Genomic DNA, 24,093 nt, shown 5'->3' with positions numbered 1-24,093 from the left:
AAAGTAGAACAGGGGTGTCCAACTCCGGTGCTGGAGGGCCACAGTGGCTGCACCTTTCATTCTAACTGTCTTCTTCATTAGTGCCCAGTTTTCACTGCTAATTCACTCCTTTTCCCTTCATTTTAATAGCCCTCTTTTTAAGGATTCAGTCCTCTGAATTGATTCGTTTCTTCATTAAATGGCAGCCAAACAGAAATGAGGCGTGAAACGAGCTGACAGATGAGCAGCTAAACTGGGATTTCAAACTCCAGCCAATTTCACTCCAACCAATTTCTTAATGAGAAGCCGACTATTAAAGCCGTTATTGAATATCAGGACTTGTTGCTGCTCTCATTCTGCCACAGCCGACTGTTGATTTTCTGTTTTTTTTCCCAAGACCACCGTCGAGATGTTTTGGTGGCCTCAGGAGACCAACCTGACCGAGACCCTCACCTCTCTTTATTTTCAGGTGAGCTGGTCATGTGGTGCCTTGCTTTGTGTCTCAACTGCTCATTTAAGAAATAAGAAACAACTAAGGGGTCTGAGGCACGTCAGTTATAACTGAGGCAGAACAAGCGAATCAGCAGCAAAAACAGCTCACTGAAGAAGAGGATGGTTAGAATGAAAACCTGCAGCCACTGCGGCCCTCCAGGACCGGAGTTGGACACCCCTGAAGTAGAACAACAACTCTACCCGCATCAGTCAGACATCAAATGTGTTTTTTTCTTCTTTATGCAAAGTAAAATTTGTCTGCAGTACTTTAATAGATGAAGCACAATGCAGCACACTACCTTCAGCATGGGAAAGGCGCTATATAAATAAAATGTATAATTACTGGATGCAGACAATAGTAATGTCCAGACTTCTGCAGTGCATTTATTGGCGTGCTTTGTGATTTTTAACTTTTAGAAAGTATTGTCACGTAGTGCCACCAGTTAACTTTTAGAAAGTATTGTCACATAGTGCCACCAGTTAACTGTTAGAAAGCATTGTCACGTAGTGCCACCAGTTAACTTTTAGAGAGTATTGTCACGTAGTGCCACCAGTTAACTTTTAGAAAGTATTGTCACGTAGTGCCACCAGTTAACTTTTAGAAAGCATTGTCACATAGTGCCACCAGTTAACTTTTAGAGAGTATTGTCACGTAGTGCCACCAGTTAACTTTTAGAGAGTATTGTCACGTAGTGCCACCAGTTAACTTTTAGAAAGCATTGTCACGTAGTGCCACCAGTTAACTTTTAGAAAGTATTGTCACGTAGTGCCACCAGTTAACTTTTAGAAAGTATTGTCACGTAGTGCCACCAGTTACCTTTTAGAAAGTATTGTCATGTAGTGCCACCAGTTAACTTTTAGAGAGTATTGTCACGTAGTGCCACCAGTTAACTTTTAGAGAGTATTGTCACTTAGTGCCACCAGTTAACTTTTAGAAAGTATTGTCACGTAGTGCCACCAGTTAACTTTTAGAAAGTATTGTCACGTAGTGCCACCAGCCCAGCAGCTTTACCCACAGTGCTTAGCAGTCATCTTACTTACAGGCTGCTTCTTGATTTTTATGTGCTCATCCATTTATTCATTTTTTTAACTCGTTTTGTCCATGACGGTCTCATGACCAGTGGCAGACCTACATTTTGGGGGCCTGAACCTTGAGCTGTTACAGGGTCTCCTTCGCAACCAGCAATGAGGTCTACTGTACATAAGCCGTGTTATCATCTTTAGTGAGGTTGTTCCACAACCGATCACCACAACTGTGCATCTCAAATTTTAATTAACATTGTGGTAGCAGTGAATTACACTTTATTATTAAGATTATTATATTTATTAAAAACCTCTTTTCATACAGTGGACACCCATATCTTTAAAGCAGTGATGACTAAAGTCGTTTCTGGGGTCACTCTGGGATTAGGGGGTCTTGAAGCTTAAGCAGATCCGCCACTGGTCATGGGAGCTGAAGCCAAGCGGACGCCCGCCTGCCCATCACAGACCACCCTCACGATGTTGTGTTTTCGTGCTCACGACTACGCTGGCCTATAAAGGTCCAATCTGGGGTCACACATTTCTCTCTGGGATAATAAAATGTCTGCCTCACCAAACCGAAGCCTTAAATTGCTTTTAGATTTTATTGATTTGCTTTGCTTCTTGTCTCATCCTGAAAGATCAGACCCACCGAGAACGGGATGCCAATACTGCATGGAGCGCCAGTCTGTGGTTGGGTGGGGGCGGGTGATGGAGGTCCCCACCTACCGATGCCTGCATTCACTCACGATGGTTCAGTTTTGATTTGTTGGTTTCATTTCAGGTGATGCACCAATCAGGTCACCGCTCACCAATTTCTTGTTCCTAGAATTGGCCGATTCTGTTTTTTTTTCTATTTCTTTGTCCTTTTAAATGATTTTACTTTAAGCTAATGCATAACCACACATGTAGATGCCATAAATTCTATAATAAAATATATAAAAAATGATATTTGTACAATTAAATTGCAGACAGAAGGTTTTTAGTAACTAAAACAAATGCAAAAAGAAATCTGAAGAGCAATCAGCTTCAGGATTGAGCGTCGACCGTCGGGTTGCTTGTTCCCAAGCGAGTCGCCTCTTTCTGGCAGCAGACTCTCACTTGACCCCATTGTGCGTCTTTAAGAGCCGTGGGTGGAGTGGGAGACCAGACAGTCCGTGATCGCACACCCCGTGGTGTCCCAGGGTCTCGATGGTGAGGCTCAAGTGTGACAGTCTCTACTGATATGTCTGTTAATGTCCAAAGCCACCGTAATACTTTGTGTAAAAGCGCAACGACACTAAATTACTGAGAGAGTGAGAAAAAAACGTTAATCTTGAGATCGCCCAATTTACCGAGTCACTCAGAGTGAAAATCGGCTCAGTTTGCTAGGCAGCCAGTCGGATGGAGCTTCACTGCTAGTAACACTGGATTACCTCCAGCCCCGTAATCGTGCCGTCATTTTTCATCGATGTCTTCAGCCCTCGTTGTCAAACTCCAGGCCTGGTGGGCCACAGTGGCTGCAGGTTTTCATTCTCACCCTTCTCCTAATCAGTTTTCACTGCTAATTAACTCCTTTACCCTTCATTTTAAGAGCCCTGTTTATAAGGATTCAGTCCTCTGAATTGACGCGTTTCTTCATTAAATGGCAGCCAAACAGAAATGAGGCGTGAAACGAGCCGAGAGATGTGCAGTTAAACTGGGATTTCAAACTCCAGTTTCACTCCAACCAGTTTCTTAATGAGAGGCCGATTCCTGCTGTTAATTAATCTCGTTATGTAATTCCAAGGCTCGTTGTCGCTCCTCTCATTCTGCCACAGCAGACATTTCCAAAACTGTTGATTTCCTGTTTTTTCTAAGACCACCGTCATAATGTTTTGGTGACCTCGGAGATCAGCCTTACCGAGGCCGTCGCCTTCCTCGAGTCTCCGATATCGTGTGAGGTGAGCTGCTCATGTTTTGTGTCTCATTAAGGAGAAACAAACAACAAAGGGGCGGAGTCAAGTGAATTAACGGGAAGGTAAAAGAAGGCCATTAGCAGCACTAATGACGAAGATGGGCAGACTGCGGCCCTCCAGGACTGGAGTTCGACAGCCCGGTTTTAAGTTATCACATTTCAACCTGCAGACGCCTTGCGCTTCGAGTGCACGGAGGAAGTACTAGCGTTAGCCGTTTTTGTTGTGTAACTAATCCTCCATCGATTTCTGGATCTCACTTTTTGCTGCATAGGGTGTGAGAAATGAGACGTAAACTGGCCGGCAGCACTGGGCGTAAGGGACAAGCGCGTACAATGTGGAATGGCAGTCCGTTGAGGGGGTACCCACCTAATTATGCCTGCATTTGCAGAGAGGTGGCTCTGAGGTAGGGATCTGCACTGGAGGTTGCCAGTTTGAATCCCGTACACGCCACAAAGTGACTCTGCTCCATTGAGCAAGGCCCTTAATCTGCGATTGCTCCGTCCTTGGTATGACGTTAATCTGCATCCAGCCCTGCAGGGAAAAACCTGGGGGTTGGTGGCAGAGTTGGCACTCCAGCCACCATACCAAGCCTCACATGTGAACTGGTGTGGCGCTGAGGTGTCGCATGGCGGGCCCTAATCTGGCGTCATGTGGTGGGCGCAGCAATGCGCTGTATCAGCGTGCCCTCCTAACCCGTCTCTCCTCTGTCGCTCCTCATGGCTTTGGATTTGTTGCTTCTGTTGTCTCCTGTGCTGCTTCTCCAGATTTCTGTCTGTGATTTGATGTCTGCATAGAAGATGCAACCAAGACATGTTGCCCCACTGCTTGGACTTTGGGTGACAAATGTGTGTAACGTTTTGTTTTTAATGCACTTAATTGACTTGAGAATTTACATTTTTTGTTAAATGTAACAAAATGGGACCCTATAAATGTCACAAGTTATAAACCGCAGACACTGGCATTAAGAAATAAGAGAAACATCTTAACACGACCCACAAAAACGTTCTCTTGAGTGAAGCCATGGAATTATTTCCTACTTTCAATTTAGTTTGTTCTCTTCGCTGAGTTCACAAGTTATTGCAGTCACAAGCTTTACAGATTAAGCAATGAGTACACGTAAATCGTATTGGAAAATAAAATAGCTTGAAACGCATCAACGCAGATGGAGCCCAACAGCTTCTGTCCAACGATGGCCAGTTGACGGCGGAGGGGAGGAAATCGAGGAAAATCCACTGAATGTTCTACTAGGTAATCATTGGATTTGCCAGCCTTGAAAGTCTTAGTTCAGCCAGGGCCACAAGGGGGCGCCACTTCATGGTTGTAACTGAATTGAAGGTAGGAATCTGTTTTTCCCAGCACTAATATGTGGGTGTCCTTGCAAGGGTCCACGTCTCCTGTTTAAGTTTCTAAACTGATTTCTTCTCTGGGTTTGTTTCAGTTGGCTACTGAGGCTCACGTTCTTCCTCTAATGATTCTTCATTTTATCATTTATGTGCCTGTCTGATTCATTTCCATCTTTATGTTCATAAGTGATTGTCACACATGGTCTGTTCCCATCCGAATGTCATATTTGGGGTGCGTTAGTCACACGGTGTTACGGTAAGTTTGGGTCCAGCGCCATCGTAGAATTAATTCATCGTTGTCTACAGAGTAGAGGAGGGAATCTGTTTTAGTGGTACGGAAGTCACACACCGGCAGTTCTCAAGTTCAGTCCCGGCAACCTGCTTGGCTGAAGGTTTTCGTTCCAGAGAGTCTCCTGTCTTAACAAATCTCATTGTATAATACGCTCATTTTAGAAAATATTGATGTGCTGTGAGATTTAAGCCAATGTCATCTTACCTGGTTTGTATTCGGTGGGGAAGTCACACTTGACACCCGCTGTTGACGCGACTAGAATTCACTGGGAATGTCAAATTATCCATCCATCCTTTTCCGCTTATCCGAGGTCGGGTTGCGGGGGCAGCAGCTTGAGCAGAGAGGCCCAGACTTCCCTCTCCCCGGCCACTTCTTCCAGCTCTTCCGGGAGAATCCCAAGGCGTTCCCAGGCCAGCCGGGAGACATAGTCCCTCCAGCGTGTCCTGGGTCTTCCCCGGAGCCTCCTCCTGGTTGGACGTGCCCAGAACACCTCACCAGGGAGGTGTCCAGGAGGCATCCTGATCAGATGCCCGAGCCACCTCATCTGACTCCTCTCGATGCGGAGGAGCAGCGGCTCTACTCTGAGCCCCTCCCGGATGACTGAGCTTCTCACCCTATCTTTAAGGGAAAGCCCAGACACCCTGCAGAGGAAACTCATTTCAGCCGCTTGTATTCGCGATCTCGTTCTTTCGGTCACTACCCATAGCTCATGACCATAGGTGAGGGTAGGAGCGTAGATCGACTGGTAAATTGAGAGCTTTGTCTTACGGCTCAGCTCCTTTTTCACCACAACAGACCGATGCAGAGCCCGCGTCACTGCGGATGCCGCACCGATCCGCCTGTTGATCTCACGCTCCATTCTTCCCTCACTCGTGAACAAGACCCCGAGATACTTGAACTCCTCCACTTGGGGCAGGATCTCGAGAGGACACTCCACCCTTTTCCGGGTGAGGACCATGCTCTCGGATTTGGAGGTGCTGATTCTCATCCCAGCCGCTTCACACTCAGCTGCGAACCGATCCAGAGAGAGCTGAAGATCACGGCCTGATGAAGCAAACAGGACAACATCATCTGCAAAAAGCAGTGAACCAATCCTGAGTCCACCAAACCGGACCCCTTCAACACCCTGGCTGCACCTAGAAATTCTTCCAAAAAAGTTCTGAACAGAATCGGTGACAAAGGGCAGCCCTGGCGGAGTCCAACTCTCACTGGAAACGGGCTCGACTTACTGCCGGCAATGCGGGCCAAGCTCTGACACCGGTTGTACAGCTCTTATCAGGGGGTCCGGTACCCCATACTCCTGGAGCACCCCCCACAGGATTCCCTGAGGGACACGGTCGAATGCCTTTTCCAAGTCCACAAAACACATGTAGACCGGTCGGGCAAACTCCCATGCACCCTCCAGGACTCTGCTAAGGGTGAAGAGCTGGTCCACTGTTCCGCGACCAGGATGAAAACCACAAAACTATACATCGACGTAATGACTTTCCAACAAAGTTCCAAGTTCCCAAAGTATCGTGAGCTCGCTTGCTCCTTTTTTTGACAGCCAATATCGTGTAGCAGTGCAGAGCCCGGTGCCCGTGTGAAGCCTTTACAGGTAGAGAGAGTTTAACCACAATCTTTATGTCAAACACGCAACATCAGACAGACGAGACTCTCTTCTCTTTGTGAGATCCCAAAGACCCTCCTTCTTCATTCCCCGTTGCTGCATAATGTGCATTGTACGTTCGGCTGAACGCTCTTTGGTAGGCGGCCTCTCATGCACACACAGCCCCCAATGACTTGAGACAAAGTTCGACCTGCTGGATTTCGTCAAAGTGACTTGCAGACTGATTTGAAGCCACCTCCTGACTACACGCCTTAACAGATCACTGAAGAAGGTTGACATTAAGTAACATGCCAAGCCAGAAGAGCCACAGCATTTTAGCACGTAGTACATCCGTAGACTGCAGTGTTTATCTAAAATCACTGTGGCAGTAGTCGTCACGGGGGTCTGCTGGAGCCAATCCCAGCCAACACAGGGCGCAAGGCAGGAACAAACCCCGGGCAGGGCGCCAACCCACCACAGGGCACACACACACACACACCAGGGACAATTTAGCATCACCAATGCACCTAACCTGCATGTCTTTGGACTGCGGGAGGAAACCAGGAAGTGAACCCGGGCCTATTTACTGTGAGGCAGCAGCGCTACCCACTGCGCCACCGTGCCACCTGCTTAGGAAATGTTAAAAACGAAAAAGAAGCTCATTAAGAATTCCAGTTTCTGATTTTGACAATAAAATGAATGCACACTGAAGGACAATAATAGTAAACTGAAGAAGCCATAAAATTAGATGCTCCTTGCTTTACTTTTAATTCCATTAGAATGGGACAAAATGTTTGTAAAAGAAGCAGGACATTAATAGAACAACATTGTACAGCGTCCATTAAAAGTCGCTCTGCACCCCTTGGATTTTTGCCTTTTTTCTTGATTCCCAGTGGATTAAATTTGGCTTTTTTGATGCAGCAGATCCCTGCAAAGTGATGTAAAATTACGAGAAATATAAAATGGCAAATTATTGATGGCATAACGTTCACCCCCTTGACGTCAGCATTTAGTAGATGACCACCATGACAGACTTGAGTCCGAGACCCCACAACTGCTCCAGCTCGTTCAGGTGTCATGGTGGCCGCGAGTGGAAGACCTTTTCCAAGTTCCAGCCACAAATTCTCCATTGGATTGAAAGGCAGACTCTGCGTGAGATGGAGATCTCGGGCTTCACAAGGAGATTCATGTTGCTGTGGAGCTTTGCTTTTCTGCTTGTGCTCGTTGTCTTCTCCCAAGGTGCAGGTTGCTTGCAGACTTCATCAGGTGTTCCTCCAGGATTTCCTCGTTTTTTGCCGTCTTTGATTTCTCCTCACAGATCTTCCAGGCCCAGCTGCAGAGAAGCTTCTACCCAGTCCTGAAGTGCTGGCGTGTCTGCATGGTGTGACTGAAACGTACCAACATCCCCTTAAATGAAAGTCTGCAATGTGCACTTTAATCACAATGTCTGAATCGTGGAGCTGAGGGGGAAACCAAGGAAGAAAAATGTGTCTTTGGCCCACACATTATGGAGGGCACTGGATATCTGTGTATCATCGGTACAGTAATTGAAAAAGAAATATATAAATCTACTCTCTATATATAAAATCCTAAGCCTAAAAGTGCAACAATTTTATGTGATGTGTTTATGTCACTTTTTTGTCACTCTAATTTTAAAACCTACATACAGTATCATTCTTTTCAGAATTTATCAAACTTTAATGTGATGTTGTTAGATTTTCAGATTCTTATTCCGTTTTTAAATTATAAACTAAAAAATACCAAGAACTCGCGTCTCGCAAGACGAGACTTTGTGCCAAGAGGTTTACCAGGCCCAAAGACAAGAGTAGGACAGCCGCTGTGTAAATGTTTGAAGTGTCGTGTGAGATGCTGATCACATGGCATGGCAGCAGCAATCCAGCAGCTGATCGAGCAAAGAGGAGGTAAAAAAAAAAAACAGTATTTGTATCCCACTGTATCACCGTTTGAGAGGGGGTTTCAGAGGAGCAACCGTGTCTCCTTGGGGTGCGTTCAGCCCCCCTCTTCACAACACGACCGGCAGAGATGCGAAGTGGCTGGCGCCTAGGCCTAGTGCAGGCCCGGGGGGGTTGGCAAGCGAAGCAAGCAGGGGGCGAACCCCCTAGTGTGTGTGTCTATATAAACTGCTCAAAAAAATTAAAGGAACACTTTGAAAACACATCAGATCTCAATGGGAAAAAGAAATCCTCCTGGATATCTATACTGATATAGACTGGGTAATGTGTTAGGAACGAAAGGATGCCACATCGTTTGATGGAAATGAAAATGATCAACCTACAGAGCCCTGAATTCAAAGACGCCCCAAAAATCAGAGTGAAAAAATGATGTGGCAGGCTAGTCCATTTTGCCCAAATTTAATTGCAGCAACTCAAATTGTAGCAGCACTTTGTATGGCCCCTGTGTTCTTGTATACATGCCTGACAACATCGGTGCATGCTTCTAATGAGATGACAGATGGTGTTGTGGGGGATCTCCTCCCAGATCTGGACCAGGGCATCACTGAGCTCCTGGACAGTCTGAGGTGCAACCTGGTGGCATTGGATGGACCAAAACATAATGTCCCAGAGGTGTTCTATTGGATTTAGGTCAGGAAAGTGTGGTGGCCAGTCAATGGTATCAATTCCTTCATCCTCCAGGAACTGCCTGCATACTCTCACCACATGAGGCCAGGAATTGTCGTGCACCAGGAGCCACTGTACCAGCATAGGGTCTGACAATGGGTCCAAGGATTTCATCCTGATACCTAATGGCAGCCAAGGTGCCTTTGTCAAGCCTGTAGCGGTCTGTGTGACCCTCCATGGATATGCCTCCCCAGACAATCATTAACCCACCACCAAACTGCTCATGCTGAATGATGTTACAGGCAGCATAATGTTCTCCATGGCTTCTCCAGACCCTTTCACTTCTGTCACGTGCTCAGGGTGAACCTGCTCTCATCTGTAAAAAGCACAGGGCACCAGTGGTGCATCTGCCAATTCTGGTATTCTATGGCGAATGCCAATCGAGCTGCATGCTGCTGGGCAGTGAGCTCAGGGCCCATTAGAGGACATGGGGCCCTTGGGTCACCCTCATGAAGTCTTTCTGGTTGTTTGGTCAGAGACATTCACACCAGTGGCCTGCTGGAGGTCATTTTGTAGGGCTCTGGCAGTGCTCATCCTGTTCCTCCTTGCCCAAAGGAGCAGATACTGGTCCTGCTGATGGGTTATGGACCTTCTATGGCCCTCTCCAGCTCTCCTAGAGTAACTGCTTGTCTCCTAGAATCTCCTCCATGCCCTTGAGACTGTGCAGGGAGACACAGCAAACCTTCTGGCAATGACACGTATTGATGTGCCATCCTGGAGAAGTTGGACTACCTGTGCAACCTCTGTAGGGTCCAGGTATCGCCTCATGCTACCAGTAGTGACACTGACTGTAGCCAAATGCAAAACTAGTGAAGAAACAGTCAGAAAAGATGAGGAGGGAAAAATGTCAGTGGCCTCCACCTGTTAAACCATTCCTGTTTTGGGGGTCATCTCATTGTTGCCCCTCTAGTGCATCTGTTGTTAATTTCATTAACACCACAGCAGCTGAAACTGATTAACAACCCCCTGTGCTACTTAACTGACCAGATTAATATCCCATAAGTTTCATTGACTTTATGCTATACTCTGATTAAAAGTGTTCCTTTAATTCTTTTGAGCAGTATATATATATATATATATATATATATATATATATATATATATATAAAAATAATAGATACTTTATTAATCCATACAGTCACATCTGATGATCACGGGGTCCATGAGGGGCCTGGTCCTCCTAAAATCCACCACCAGCTCCTTGGTCTTGCTGGTGTTCAGGTGTAGGTGGTTTGAGTCGCACCATTTAACAAAGTCCTTGATTAGGTTCCTGTACTCCTCCTCCTGCCCACTCCTGATGCAGCCCACCATAGCAGTTTCGTCAGTGAACTTTTGCACATGGCAGGACTCCGAGTTGTATTGGAAGTCTGATGTATGTTGGCTGAACAGGACCGGAGAAAGTCCAGTCCCTGTGGCGCTCCTGTGCTGCTGACCACAATGTCAGACCTGCAGTTCCCGAGACGCACATACTGAGGTCTGTCTGTAAGATAGTCCATGATCCATGGCACCAGGTGTGAATCTACTCCCATCTCAGTCAGCTTGTCCCTAAGGAGCAGAGGTTGGATGGTGTTGAAGGTGTTAGAGAAGTCCAGAAACATAAGTCTTACAGCACCACTGCCTCTGTCCAAGTGGGAGAGGGATTGGTGTAGCATGTAGATGATGGCATCCTCCGCTCCCACCTTCTCCTGGTATGCGAACTGCAGAGGGTCGAGGGCGTAGAGGACCTGTGGCCTCAGGTGGTGAAGCAGCAGCCGTTCAAAGAGGGACGTTCAAAAAGTTTCTGCACTTTTATATTTCTGTTGGAACCGGTGAAGGTGAGAGGAGTAGTAATTGAGCATTAAAAAGTTGGTACGATGCTAGGAAAATTGCATCGCAAACGAAGGTGACTATGTAGAAAAGTGATGTCATTTGTTTTTGAAATTCATAATAGTTAAAAAAAATGTGCAGAAACTTTTTGAACATCCCTCATGTATATATATTTTTATAATGGATCATAAGGGCAATATGTACAGCTCAAGGATAGATCCCTGGGGGACCCCACAGGTGGGAGGAGCCAAAGTCACCCAGGCTGACAGAGAAACTTCCGCCTTTTAGGTAAGACTTGAACCATTCCAGACACGTACTGTACTTTGGATACCGACATTCTGCTCACGATGGGCGATGAGACACCTGTATCAAATGATGCAGTTCGGTCTGAAGGCAATAAAACAGCAGGGTTGCGAGAGTCACCTATTAATACAAGATTACTGTTTTTTCAATTTATTTTATTTCAAGAAAATAACATTGCATACAATTAAGTCGTACTTAAACATCAAACTAGAAAAAAAAGAAAAACATCAGAACTTAAAAAAGAAAACAGGAACAAAAAAGACAAAACCTAACAAAGCAGAATTCAACCCCCACTCGATAGTATTGATTTTCTAATAATTAATAGATCAGTTTTTAAGCTGTGGATTCAAAATTAAAATTAGCTTCAATTAAAGCCATAGACAGTTTTAATAAAGACCTTCTAGGAGCGCCTCGTCTGCTCTTTTCAATGCCCAATAATCCAACGCGTCCCCAATGAAGCGACGAACGCCCATCACCGCGAACAAGTGTCCACTGCGCCGGAAGTCAGGTCCTTTTATTCTGTGGATCTCGGGAGCGGCGAGCGGAAGTGGGCGGGGCTTCTCGCGCTAGAGAATTGTTGCCCGCCTAGCTGGTGTTGCTCGCCGGGGTTGCGCTGTGATTGTCCGGTGCGGTGTGAACGGCGTTTCGCTGACCTGTTGCTTGAGTCTCACGGCAGGTTCCGGAGGTAGACTCTCGTGCTTCATGGCTCTGCTAGAACTTTTATTTCATTTTGTGTAGAAAAAAAAAATAAATAAGAAAAACAAAGTCAGCGGTTTAAAGAAGACGCTGGGTCGAAGGGAGCTACGAGACGTCGGTGACCTGTTTTTGTTTTTCTACTAATCTGAAGCCGAGTCGCTGCGCTGGGGATTCATTTGGAAAGTCTTTTCTCTTCTTTATTTTTTGAATTGGAGGACCGTTTGGAGGTAAGCGTGTCGGCGATGATGAGCGGTGTGTTAAGCGGTGCTCGGCTACCTCGTATGCGAGTCCAGTTGAACTCGCGTTTCACGGCTTGCGTAGCCCTTGTTATCCCCGAGCCATTGTGCGCCCATTTCGTTTTTCCGCCTCTTTTTTTGCTCTCCGCCGTGTTTGCGTTGATGGGAGCTTTCCAGACCTCGGGAGTTTCATGGGGGTGATGAGCGTACCTGTTCCTTTTTTATTATTGTGATTACTATTTACGTACGGTGCTCTTGTAAGGTCGAGTCATTGCCTTGTGTACTTTTAAAGGGGCTTACGCGGCGCCCCTCGTCCAGTGAAGCGGAGGAGCAACTCGGCCAGGTGTGGAGTTCAAAGAATGCTCTGCTCCCGCTACGTGCCACGCTGCCTGTTGTTTTAAAAGGTGAACACCGGGTTCGAAGTTGACTGGTTTCGCCGTGTCGTGTTACTCTTTTTAACCTCCTTTTCAAGGGTCAGTGACTGCGTTGCAGTTAGCCGCCAGCAGGTTGCTTCTGTTTGGTCCACGTCGTACTTGCAGGTGAAATCACGCCATTGTCTCCCGTGGCCTGCTCATTTTACAGTGGCCCTCGATTGAAACCATTTCCAGTCTTACCTGTCGTCCTGGGGGGAAAAAAGGCAGTCCTAATCAAAGTCCTAAATGCCGATCACTTTAATTCAGTTTTTATGATGTCACTCGAACCATTTGGCTTTTAAACATCGAAGTGCTTCGAGCACAGTTAAAGCTGACTAAAGGGGCAGATTATAGTGCCTTTCATAAAGAGCTGTTGTTGGGCGAGACTCGGGTGGAGAACTTTGAAAACTGTCCGCATCTTTTCACCATCAACACCAAGGAACTGCTTCTTGACCGCCTCTACGCCCGGTCGCTGCTCATGGAGTGGATGGGCATGGGAAAGGCGCTATATATATGTAGAGTATATAAAGTGGAATATTCTTATTTTGTAGAGGTGATGTACATGAGGGTCTACATCACGACACAGGGGGGTATAGAAGAAAAGGCTTTTTTTTTTTCTTCTTCCTTTAGAGACCGTGTTCCCATAAGGTGACATCCTTCACTTAAGGTGTTTCCTCATCACAGGGACCAAGCCCAAGGTCACATTTGGTCCCATGCCACTTTTTCTGTGTTGCTTAGAAGTGGATTGCAACTTCATGGGGTAGACTGTTGCTTCAGTGTGGTGCATGGCTCAACACACCAGATAGGAGGCAGTGAAGAGTGGGAGTCCCGAGTGTCTTGAGAATGGGAAAGGCGCTATACACATAAAATGTAGTATTCTCATTATCTTCATTACGAACTCTCCATAGTCTGAACTACAAACATTTGTAAGGTGGCAACCAATCAACAGAATTCATTGTCCAAGCCCCGCCCACAGTAGTTCCTGGTTGAACAAAAATGACACACCCTGGAGTAGGAACTAAAAAGAGACCCAGAAACAACAAATAGGCCGTGGTGCTGTGGTGGGAATGCTACAAAAGCTCTGCAGCCTCCCTATGGAGGCCAGCATGATTTTTAATGTTGTGGTGTCTGCTGGGCCCGTAACATCGCTTAAGGAGAGGCCCACTGAATTATCCAGCTGATTGAAGGGTAGGCTAAGTTATGGAACATAGTTTCAGCCCCCCGGAGGTAGCAGGAAAGGAGAGAATGAAAATAAAACTAAGTGCCATTATGAACCATGCTGCACATCTTTCTTCTGCCACACTAACGCAGTTCTTTTAGCCAATGAACTACCTGTGCTACTTGTCTAAGACGGGTTAGAATGACTCGGTGCAGATCTCAGCATTCACGTTTGCCATCTATTGTCATTTCAGCCAATCGGTGCATTTACAAACATTTGTAGTAATGAAACACATCGCTGATTTTTGTGGTGCACCTTCTGTTGCATTGCATTTGTCAGTCCATTATGTTACCCTAAAGCTGGGTGATGCACCATCTGTTGGAATGACAAACGTCCAGCTATGCAGACACTTGTCCTTTTATCAAGATGGATTAGTTAGCAGAAGTTTGTCAAGAAATGCCACTGGCCCTTCTTTATACCAACAGCAATATAACTGCATCGTGCCTCCGTGTGACTAACTGGCAAGTCAGTTTTTCTTTTTAATCATTGTGCTGTGTGTGTTTAGTTATAAATTTATTTAATGAGCTTCAGTGAAAACATTAATATTCTCCTTGAGACTGGCAAAAAAGTTCTCTGTCTGTCATAAATTGCCCATCATATTTATTTGTTGTTAAATTAGAGTTGCATGTTTAGTATGAAGTGACCATATTATTAAACCGTAGTCTGCTTTAGTCTATTAGAATGTGCAGAGTCAAGCCTGGTGATTAACTTCTACCATACACTTGTCTGGTCAGGTCAGGGAGCAGGCAGTGGTACAGCGCATTACCGCACCCACCACATGACCAAATCGCTTGGGTTCCTGCTTGGCAACCCCCTTGGCAGCCATGCGGTCCACTCTCAATGTGCTACCGCCAGGTGTTACGTGGGCAGCCCATTTGGCCTGGTCCATCCGCTCGGGTCCTCAACAATGATCGTGCCACATAGCTGTAGTGTCGTACCTGACGCTCCCTCACAGTGCCGGTCATGTGCCTCATATTGGACTCCATGGGCAGCACAAAGTCAAACCAGTGGTACCCGAGGATCCTCCAAAGCGACACAGCACTGAAGGAGTCCGTCTCAGGTCACTGGTTAGCGTCCATGTCTCACAACCACATAGCAGGACAGGAAGCACCAGGACTGTAAAGTCTTGGACCTTCATCCGTTTGCAGAGATATCAGGAACGCCTCATGACCCCCCACATGCTCTCCCAATCCGTCTACTAACACAAGGACTGGGCAGTATACTACATCTTCCATTCTGTGTGATATTTAATACAGAATCCAATATTGCAATGTTCGGCACTTCTTATGTTTAATTTTCACAATGTCTCCACCACACTAAGTGTTTTCAGGGAGTCTGCCCCTGTCGTCCTGTGTAGATGAGCGAAGATCTGAAGAGGAAGCATCTGGAGAAGGTATGGTTTTGTTCTGCAGTTTGCATATGGCTTAATTTTTCCCAGTTTAACAGTTCAAACAGTACCATTTAACAATAAAACATGTTGCTGCTTGCCATCCAGACTCGTACAGCATGTGCGTCGTGCCCACTGTAGCATAATGGGCTCCAGAGTTCCATAAAGTGCAGTTTTGTTGCCTGCTGTATGAGTGAATAAGCAGCAGGTGGAAGGTGGCGACGGCTGCAAAACACCCCCTTCACCTCCTGGACTTGCACCTGCCCAGTAAATCCTCTTACTTTGTCAGCGGACGTCCAGCTGCACTGACCCACACTTCACTCCACACTGAGTTGTCCATTTCCTCCACTGACGCGGGGCACGCAGGAGTAAAAACGGCAGCTTTCACAGTTTTTTGTCTGCATTATTAAATGTTTGTTTTATCAGTTATGGGGTAAACTATACTAACCGGCCTTTTGATCTGGAGTTTGTATTTTTGGTTAACAGTTGAATTGATTTTTCTGATATGATGATCAGTTTTGTGTGTGTAGCGCACTAATTTAATGTCCTGGTAATCTTTGAATCTGTTCACCATGTTACTTTACAAGCGGGTGTTAGTCATCTATCTACTATATAATAAAAGGCCAAGGTCTGTGTGTGTTTTGTTCTGCTGAGCAGTCTAATTGGTGGCTTTGGTGACATGCCGAAAGAGGAATCGTGAGTGTGAGACACATGAGGAGGAATTAAAACCTATGAGGCGTGCCAAGAGAGTTTCCTTCAAACATGGCAAGTATAAAATCGGACAGAAGGTGAGAAAGGTTCCTCAAAAATAATAAGAGTCTGAGATGTAGGGATTACAGGAACGCACTCGCGAGAGGAAGGACCGGCTCAGAGACACAAAAATGCAGAGGTAAGGCACACATAGGGCAAGAGAGAGCAGAGATCTTTTAATTACAGGGGCGGCACAGTGGGTATTGCTGCTGCCTCAAAGTTAGGAGACCCGGGTTCGCTTCCTGGGTCCTCCCTGCGTGGAGTTTGCATGTTCTCCCCGTGTCAGCGTGGGTTTCCTCCTACAGTCCAAAGACATGTCGGTTAGCTTCATTGGCGATTCTACATTTTCAAAAAAAAAAAATCTTAATTTTTCTCTTACCTGTCTTAGGCAGGCACTGTGCCTATGAGTATCTGTCTATCTATCATATAGTGCCTTTCACATCTATCTATCTATCTATCATATAGTGCCTTTCACATCTACCTATCTATCTATCTATCTACCTATCTATCTGTCTATCTATCTATCTACCTATCTATCTATCTGTCTATCTATCATATAGTGCCTTTCATATCTATATCTATCATATAGTGCCTTTCATATCTATCTATCATATAGTGCCTTTCTATCTATCTATGCCAAATCCCACTGACTCGCTCATCACTAAATCTCCTGAACCAGGAGGAATTGGGACTTGAAATTTGGAATGTAGGTCACCCTTGGCCAATAGGTGCTTGCTAAGAAACGGTTTTAAACATTTTGCGGTCCAAGCACAACATTTCTTATAGTTTTTTTTTTTTTTAGACCTGTTTGGATGTCTGTCCGCTTTTCACAAGAGAACTACGTCACAAGTTTAGATCTGGTTGTTTTGTATAATTTGCTTGAACTTTCCAGCTGATTTTTGCGACTTCTCTCATCACGCTAAGTACCGTAGCTCACTTGCAGTACTGATGTATTTATGCAAATCCAGGAGAGTGGCTGTGGGCCGAGAGCAGGGGGCGGGGCCTTCCTCATTCACTCGCTAGCCTCAGTTCGAGTTGGTCTACCTCGCGCCACATGTTGGAGCGCACCTCAGCTCAGCTAGCGATACCTGTTAGTTCAACAGACATTATCTAGAGATTGTTAAGGAGTAACGTTTGACGTTTTCGAGAGAGAGAGAGATCAGAGCTCCAGGTGTTTTAGAGAGTAGCTGCTGATTGCCAGAGAGATCACGGCCGTGTGCTTTTCTCCCCACGAGGGGAACGCTTTCCCATCAGAGCTGAACACAATCCGATACAGTGCCAACGTCTATTGCTTTTTAAAGTTTGTCCTGTTTCATCACTATGTGGGCACAGCCACAGGGTACTGCTAGTAATTAATAAATCATTGTGATCATTCAGATTGAAATGGGTCCGTGCCCCCCAGAATGTCGCTGCCCTACTCGTAATTTCAAGAGCCTCTGTGTTGGTGCCAGCTCTGTACAATACTTATCTATACCGGGGTATCTTAGAACACTTAATACAACATCCTAGTTGCTCTGCCACAAATACAGTAGTTACTGTACAGGTCATTGTTATAAAATAAACCCAAGTGAATTGCATTTCCTGTTTATGATGATCACTGTTTTTTTCTGTAAGGATCTATTCAGCAATATTTTAGCCAAAAAAAAGTGCATGTTGTGAAAAAACGACTGAAGACCTGACATGCGGATTGTGCAACACAAGTAACCTGAAACCACCACCAGGGACGTTTTTAAAATATCTTTTGCTCTTGTACGCCATTGGCTTGTATTACATCATAAAAGTTTTATCTGTGTTCTCTATGAAATCTTGAGACCAGACATCTTTGGCTGGAATATTCCCTCGAGCCAGTTGTTAATTCCCAGTTCCCATCTCTTGGTGTCACTCTATAAAGTACAAAACTGGCTTTGCCAGTTTTTTGTGGGAATGTATCACAGGGATAATTAGGCAAAGTTTTGTGCCCACCAGGCTCGAGTGACTGCAGGTTTTTGATTTTCTTTTTCTTTTTATTAATCTAACTACTTAACCTGGAGCCCGTCCTTGTGTGTAGCAGAACTTTTGCTGGACACGTCTTACAGAATAATCGGTCCAAGTTTGGGCCAGTGTTAGACCTTCTGACAATTGTTAAAGATGTCCCAGTTTAAGACATTGTAAATTATTTTCTGATTGTGTGACTTTAGACTCCAATTTCTTACGGTAAATGCATATATACCATGTTTTGGAGAAATAATTTCAAATTGAAAGAATATCGAACTTATCCATTAATAACATTTTGATTATTGGGAGAACAAAATTTGACCAATGAATTACTGCATCTCGCATCAGTGAAATGTAATCCAGCTGAAGTAATTCAAATGTTTGGTACTCTCCACAGTCTTAAATCTTAGTAATGAAATGCATTACTCGTTTTGGTGATGTTCCTGTTCCTTCTGTTGGATTGACAAATGCATATACAATACGATTTATTTTTGTGTAGCCCAAAATCACACAAGAAGTGTCGCAATGGGCTTTATCAGGCCCTGCCTCTTGACAGCCCCCCAGCCCTGACTCTGTAAGAAGACAAAGAAAAAACCCTTGTAGGGAAAAAAATGGACGAAACCTCAGGAAAAGCAGTTCAAATTGAGACCCCTTTCCACATAGGATGGGCGTGCAGTTGGTGTCAAAAAGAAGGGGGACAATACAATACACAGAACAGAACAAATCCTCAATACAGTATACAAATAAAAAGTTTTGAAGTACGGAGTAGAATTTAGCAGTAGATGATATCCCATAATATGATTTGGATTTGTTTGGAGTCCTGGAGACCTCATCCATCAAGCTGCCTCCCCCATTTGGCCAGCGCTGAAACAGCGCTAATCCAATGAAAGAACCCCTCTTTCCCACGATTCCTGCGATCCTCCATCAGGGATGACTTTACCTTAGGCAGGCAAAACAACTTGGCAGGTGGGCCGTGGCACCGAGTGCCACATTTGAGTACAGAGAAGAGAAACTGAATAGGTGAGGGTCAGGATCAAATTATAAATCTCATGTTACTTATGTTTTAGTGCTAATAACAGTCTGTACAGTTCATCAGCAGCTCTAGTCAGGGTGTGCTAAACTGAAGTCGTGAGTCTTCAGCCGGGTTTTTAAAGACTGAGACCAAAGGGGCATCTCTTATAGTAGCAGGCAGACCATCCCACCGTTTAGGGGCCCTGTAACTAAAAACTCGACCTCCCACTGTTATTAATTCTTGTAATCCTAAGCAGACCGGCATCTTGAGATCTTAATGTGCGCTCTGGTTTGTGAGTCATGATAAGTTCAGACAAGTAAGCCAGACCTCAGCCATTTAATGCTTTATATGTTAAAAGGAGGATTTTGAAATCTGCCCATATCAATCTTAGTCTTAACTTTACCAGTTTATGGCACAAGTCAGTGGGAGCCGCCCTGGTTTCAGATCATAATTTTTAAAAATGTTCAATTCTTTTGACTAAATCCCCTAATGATAGGGTTCAAGACAGTGATAGTTTTTTGTTTTGTTTTTTTTATATGCAGTGCAATTAAAGACTTCTAGCCAAAGAGAGAACAGCAGAAGAACTTCAACATGGTGGCAAAGAATCAAGCACCTTTCTCTCAAGCAAGAGAGCTTATTCTTTTTAGTTTAAAAATAATAATTCTTTACATTTACTAGGGGGCTCTGCTCACTGCTCTCGCCCACCCCTGGGAATTGTTACATATGCATTACTTTCACTTTTACTTTAAAACTTTAGTAAAAATGATATTTGGAATTAACTTTTTGTCAATATTGCATTGAATTTTGGTTCCATGTTTGGACTTGCATCGTGACAACGCAACGTATAACTGCCTGTGAGTGAATTTCGTTTCTTTCTCTCTCATAAACAAAACGGCTTTTTCAAATGTTTGTCCATGCTCTTTTTTTTCTTCGCTTAGTCGTTGACGTGTCATCTAGAACGTATAAAATTATTGTCCTGATAAAATTTATAAGAGCTGAGAGCGCAGGATGTGTGTGTGACAAAAGCATTCACACAACTGAGGTTAGAGACCGTGGTCTTGTTTGAAAATAGTTGTAAGTAGGGTGTGACTTGAAAGAATCTCATCTTTGATGTCTCCGTCTCACGGGACTTCATACTGCGCCAACGTTTTTGGAATCTTTTAATTCTTGCTGGCAGCACGAATTAGATGATCTACAAGTCTCCGACTTAAAGTTTAAAGACAAACAATATATTTGATCTCTTTTCGCTGTTCTGTTATTTCACCGAGTATTTTCCGTTTGTTTGCGCTAATGTGATTTTTCGCATTCTTTTTTGAAACTTTCGTACTTCCATTCTCTCCAACCTGTTCTGCATGTGTACCATGCCAACATTTTTAAATTCTTTACGATGTTCTACTTTGTCATTTACTATTTGTCCTTTATTTCTGGCCTCGGGCATGGACTCGTCTTGCAGGATATTTAAGTGTCTCTCCGAGAAAATCACGTCTCGTCTCCTTCCAAGATTTTTTTTCTTTTTATAATTGAGAGATATAGCACCTTTCTCACTACTCAAAGCATTTTCAGCCACCAATGTGCAGCACCCACCTGGATGACGTGATAGCAGCCATGTTTGCTTAGTGATGCTTATGGACTGTTAAAGGTGGGTGTTCTTTATACTGCTGCTCATTTTTAAAATAAACATTTGAATCCTTTTAGCTTGATTACATTTTACCAATGTGAGATGCTCTGATTCTTTGGTCAAATTTGAAATCGTTTCTTCACAAATATGGTATGCACGCGCTTGCCATACAAATGAGGTTCCAAAGTTAAGTGCTTTCTGTAAATAAAATAAATAATAAATCTTCCCCGCACTGTGCCTTTACATTTCAGGCTGTAGGGCACAGAGGAAAAGTGCAAGAACTTTCCAAATGTGTTTATTTGTAAAGCCAAGACCGCTGACAAGTATCGATCCGTGTCTCCCGTGTTTCTGACACGTTTGTGACCACAGAAGAGATCTGGAAATCATTTTCTCCTGGTGGTGATTATCTTGTGCACTTTCCAACATGACAGATGTAGAAGAGTTGCTTCCACAACGCTTGTTGTGTTGCTTAACTTCATGAATCTAAATTGCATTTTCTTCAGTTTGAATGCTGCATACTTGCACAAAAGGCGAATAAGTTACCAGTCACTACAATTTTACAATAAATCCTCTGGCTGGTAGCGTAACCATCCCTTAGAGGAGGACACGTGCTTTTGCTGTTTTCACTGATGTACGCATTCCCAGTTCAGGCAAACAGCTGTGTCGTATGCGTTTTCGATCATTTTTGTGTAGGCAAGATACTTTTGTAAAGGACGTAAAAATGCTCGAGAGAAGATGGAGGTCATTTTCGTTCAGAAACATGAAACATTGTTTTTAAATAAGTTTTCTAGTATTGTAGACGTAGCCTTAGGCTTTGATTGTTATGTAACACTGATTTAAAAAAAAAAAAAAAGAGGCAGAGAACTTCATTTTTGTGTGCTCCTTTCCAAAGTGAAGAGTATTCCGCGTTTTACTGTGATGCCATTGTTATGTTTCCACATTGCCACAATTTAGGATTTATTGACGAGCTACACAGGAAGCTTGCAGGTTCATAGTATAACATGTAGTATGATCTCTTTTCACGTGTAATTTACCTTTCTTCTTTGCCTGTCTTTAAGGTTGACAAAGCACCACAATGCTGAGCTTTTTACGGCGGACACTTGGGCGCCGGTCAATGCGCAAGCATGCCGACAAAGAGCGCCTGAGAGAAGCACAACGAGCCAGCACGCACATCCCTGCCGCTGGAGACGCCAAGTCCATAATCACTTGCCGGGTGTCACTGCTGGATGGGACAGATGTTAGTGTCGACCTTCCGGTAAGGAGAACGTTACTACTTTTTGTTTTATTGCTCCTGCTCGGTGCAGATGATCAGCTTTGCCAGTTTCTTCACTGCCTGTCAATCAATAGTTTTATGGAGCTTTTCTGCAGGGAACACTATCAAGCTATTGTACAGTAGTCTCTGTATTTCTGCAATGGGTGGTCTAGACAACTTCACACTGGGATTCAGTGAATCTTCACTTTGGGAGTCTGCGAATCTCAGATTTTATATGGCACATTTCCTCAGTGAGTGTCTCTACTAGCTGATGTGCAGTTACAGTTCCTTAACTCTGTTTGTGCACTCTGGCAGGTTAAGTGACTCCCTTGAAATGTCTGCACAAGTTGGTATGTGGTGGATTGACCACGTAGTCTTATGGTTTATGGGCCAGCACCTTAGTAGCTTGGGGACTGATGGCCTCAATAAGCAAACTAACCTTTTATTATTCAGAGCCTTACCATAGTGGACATCATGGCACACTTCGTTTAGAGTAGGGCATATTGTTGGCCCAGTGTTAATGCTTAGAGTTCAAATAGGTGCAATGACTTGCTCATGGTGACAAAGTGAGTTAAGGCTTTGGCTTGAAGCAACCACTAAGGGGGCTTGGTAGGTTTGTATGGGCAGGATTACAGTTGGGTAAGTGTCAGGAAACTGTCAAGCTATCATGCAGCCAAAAAAGTTATCAGTGTGACAGATTATGTAGTTGTGTCTGTTTGACCAATTGGAAGCCACTTAGGTTAGTGCTGTCAGATTCTCCCCCAAGTGCACATTGATAGAGGCCTTATATTTATCCATTGATCAGTTATCTCACCCACTTAACCGGAGTGGCAACACTTGGGGCAAGGTGGGAACCAGCGTTCAATGAGGCCCCGGTCTATTCCTGAGCCCACTCACTAACATTGAATCGGTGTAGAGTAGCCAGTTTACCTAGCACACGGGCACCCAAAAAGTACGGAAAATGTGTAAACCTCAACCAAGGTGACTGTCCTGGAGCTCCCTTTCCCCCAAAACTGTGAGGGAGTTGCACTTGCCACTCTTCTGCCCATATGTTTTGTGATTTTAAAGAGAATACATTTTATCAAAGTGTTTAGCAGAAATTAATAAAGAATATAAGGGCCTATACACAATGGATACATATGGTAATCCTCATATGAAATACTAAATAAAGATAAATGCAGAATATAAAGTATTGAAATAGAATAAGAGACCTAACCCTAAACTAAAATAAAATACAGACATACAATGTACTACAAGAAAACCCTGACAAGAAAAGACACCCAATGGTAGATTACATAGAATATGTACCTCTGATTCTCTGTAAAATGGACAGAACATACTGCCCACACCGCAAGCGTTTGCATGTTCAGTTATGGCTTTTTCTTTCCTTTGCACCCTCAGAGCACAGTATGGTAAGAGCCAGGGTTGCAGCTCTTTTCTTTCTTGACATTTTTTGGAGCCTGTAACTATCATATTGTTTTGGGTAAAAACTGTGTGGCATGGCCATGTAGATGTATAGTTTGAACACCCATGTTGTGCCGTCTCAGTTGGACTGAATGTGCTCATACAGTTTGAGTGCGTATACAGTTGGCATCTCTATCGTGCAGTGTGGGTAGTCACTTGCTCACTATTTCTAAAAATCACACAGTGTGTATGTCTGACATTATGATTTAAGGAAAATGGTCAATTATAAGCACAGCTTTGTCTAAAATCTGTCTGTCTGAAATATTTGCAGGTGTTGCATCAGAAATCCACTCTTGGTCATTTTTAACATCAGCTCAAAAACGGTTGACCATAATATGTTCCGTTGACTTATCATTTTTTGGGACTTGTGTGCTCTAAATGAGCCTAGGAACGTGTTTATCTGCAGATCTGTGTCAATAAAGCTGTATTTAAGGTCTCCATTTTCTTTGTGACTGGTCAAATAGTCAAGAATTGAGCTATCTGAAGTTTCTGATCTTTTTTTTGGTTTGGGTTTGGCTTTTTAGGAGCTAAGGAGTCTTATTTATTTGGTCACACAGAGTATGGTAATCATTAAAAGAATTATGTTTTGCCACTGTAAGTGGAATGTAGAGTCTGACCTTGCATTTAGTTATCACAAGGTTGACATTTTAAGGCTTTGCTTGGATCTGTTCAA

At 44.3% G+C, this 24,093-nt stretch overlaps 1 protein-coding gene across 2 annotated transcripts in view; it reads left to right on the top strand.

The window, feature by feature from the left end:
- Positions 1 to 11,959: 11,959 nt before the first annotated feature.
- The window catches only part of epb41l5 (erythrocyte membrane protein band 4.1 like 5), a 114,291-nt gene continuing 102,157 nt past the window's right edge, over positions 11,960 to 24,093 (top strand). For both annotated transcript variants that reach the window (XM_039755285.1, XM_039755284.1), the window contains exons 1-2: positions 11,960 to 12,322; positions 21,763 to 21,959. In XM_039755285.1, the coding sequence (XP_039611219.1) occupies positions 21,780 to 21,959 (180 nt within the window). In that variant the 5' untranslated portion in view covers positions 11,960 to 12,322; positions 21,763 to 21,779. The remainder of the gene's footprint in view (positions 12,323 to 21,762; positions 21,960 to 24,093) is intronic.

Source organism: Polypterus senegalus, chromosome 6 (assembly GCF_016835505.1).
Source record: "Polypterus senegalus isolate Bchr_013 chromosome 6, ASM1683550v1, whole genome shotgun sequence".
Taxonomy (NCBI): domain Eukaryota; kingdom Metazoa; phylum Chordata; class Cladistia; order Polypteriformes; family Polypteridae; genus Polypterus; species Polypterus senegalus.
Note: the sequence above shows the minus strand (reverse complement) of the source record. Positions and strands in the feature narration are given on the sequence as shown.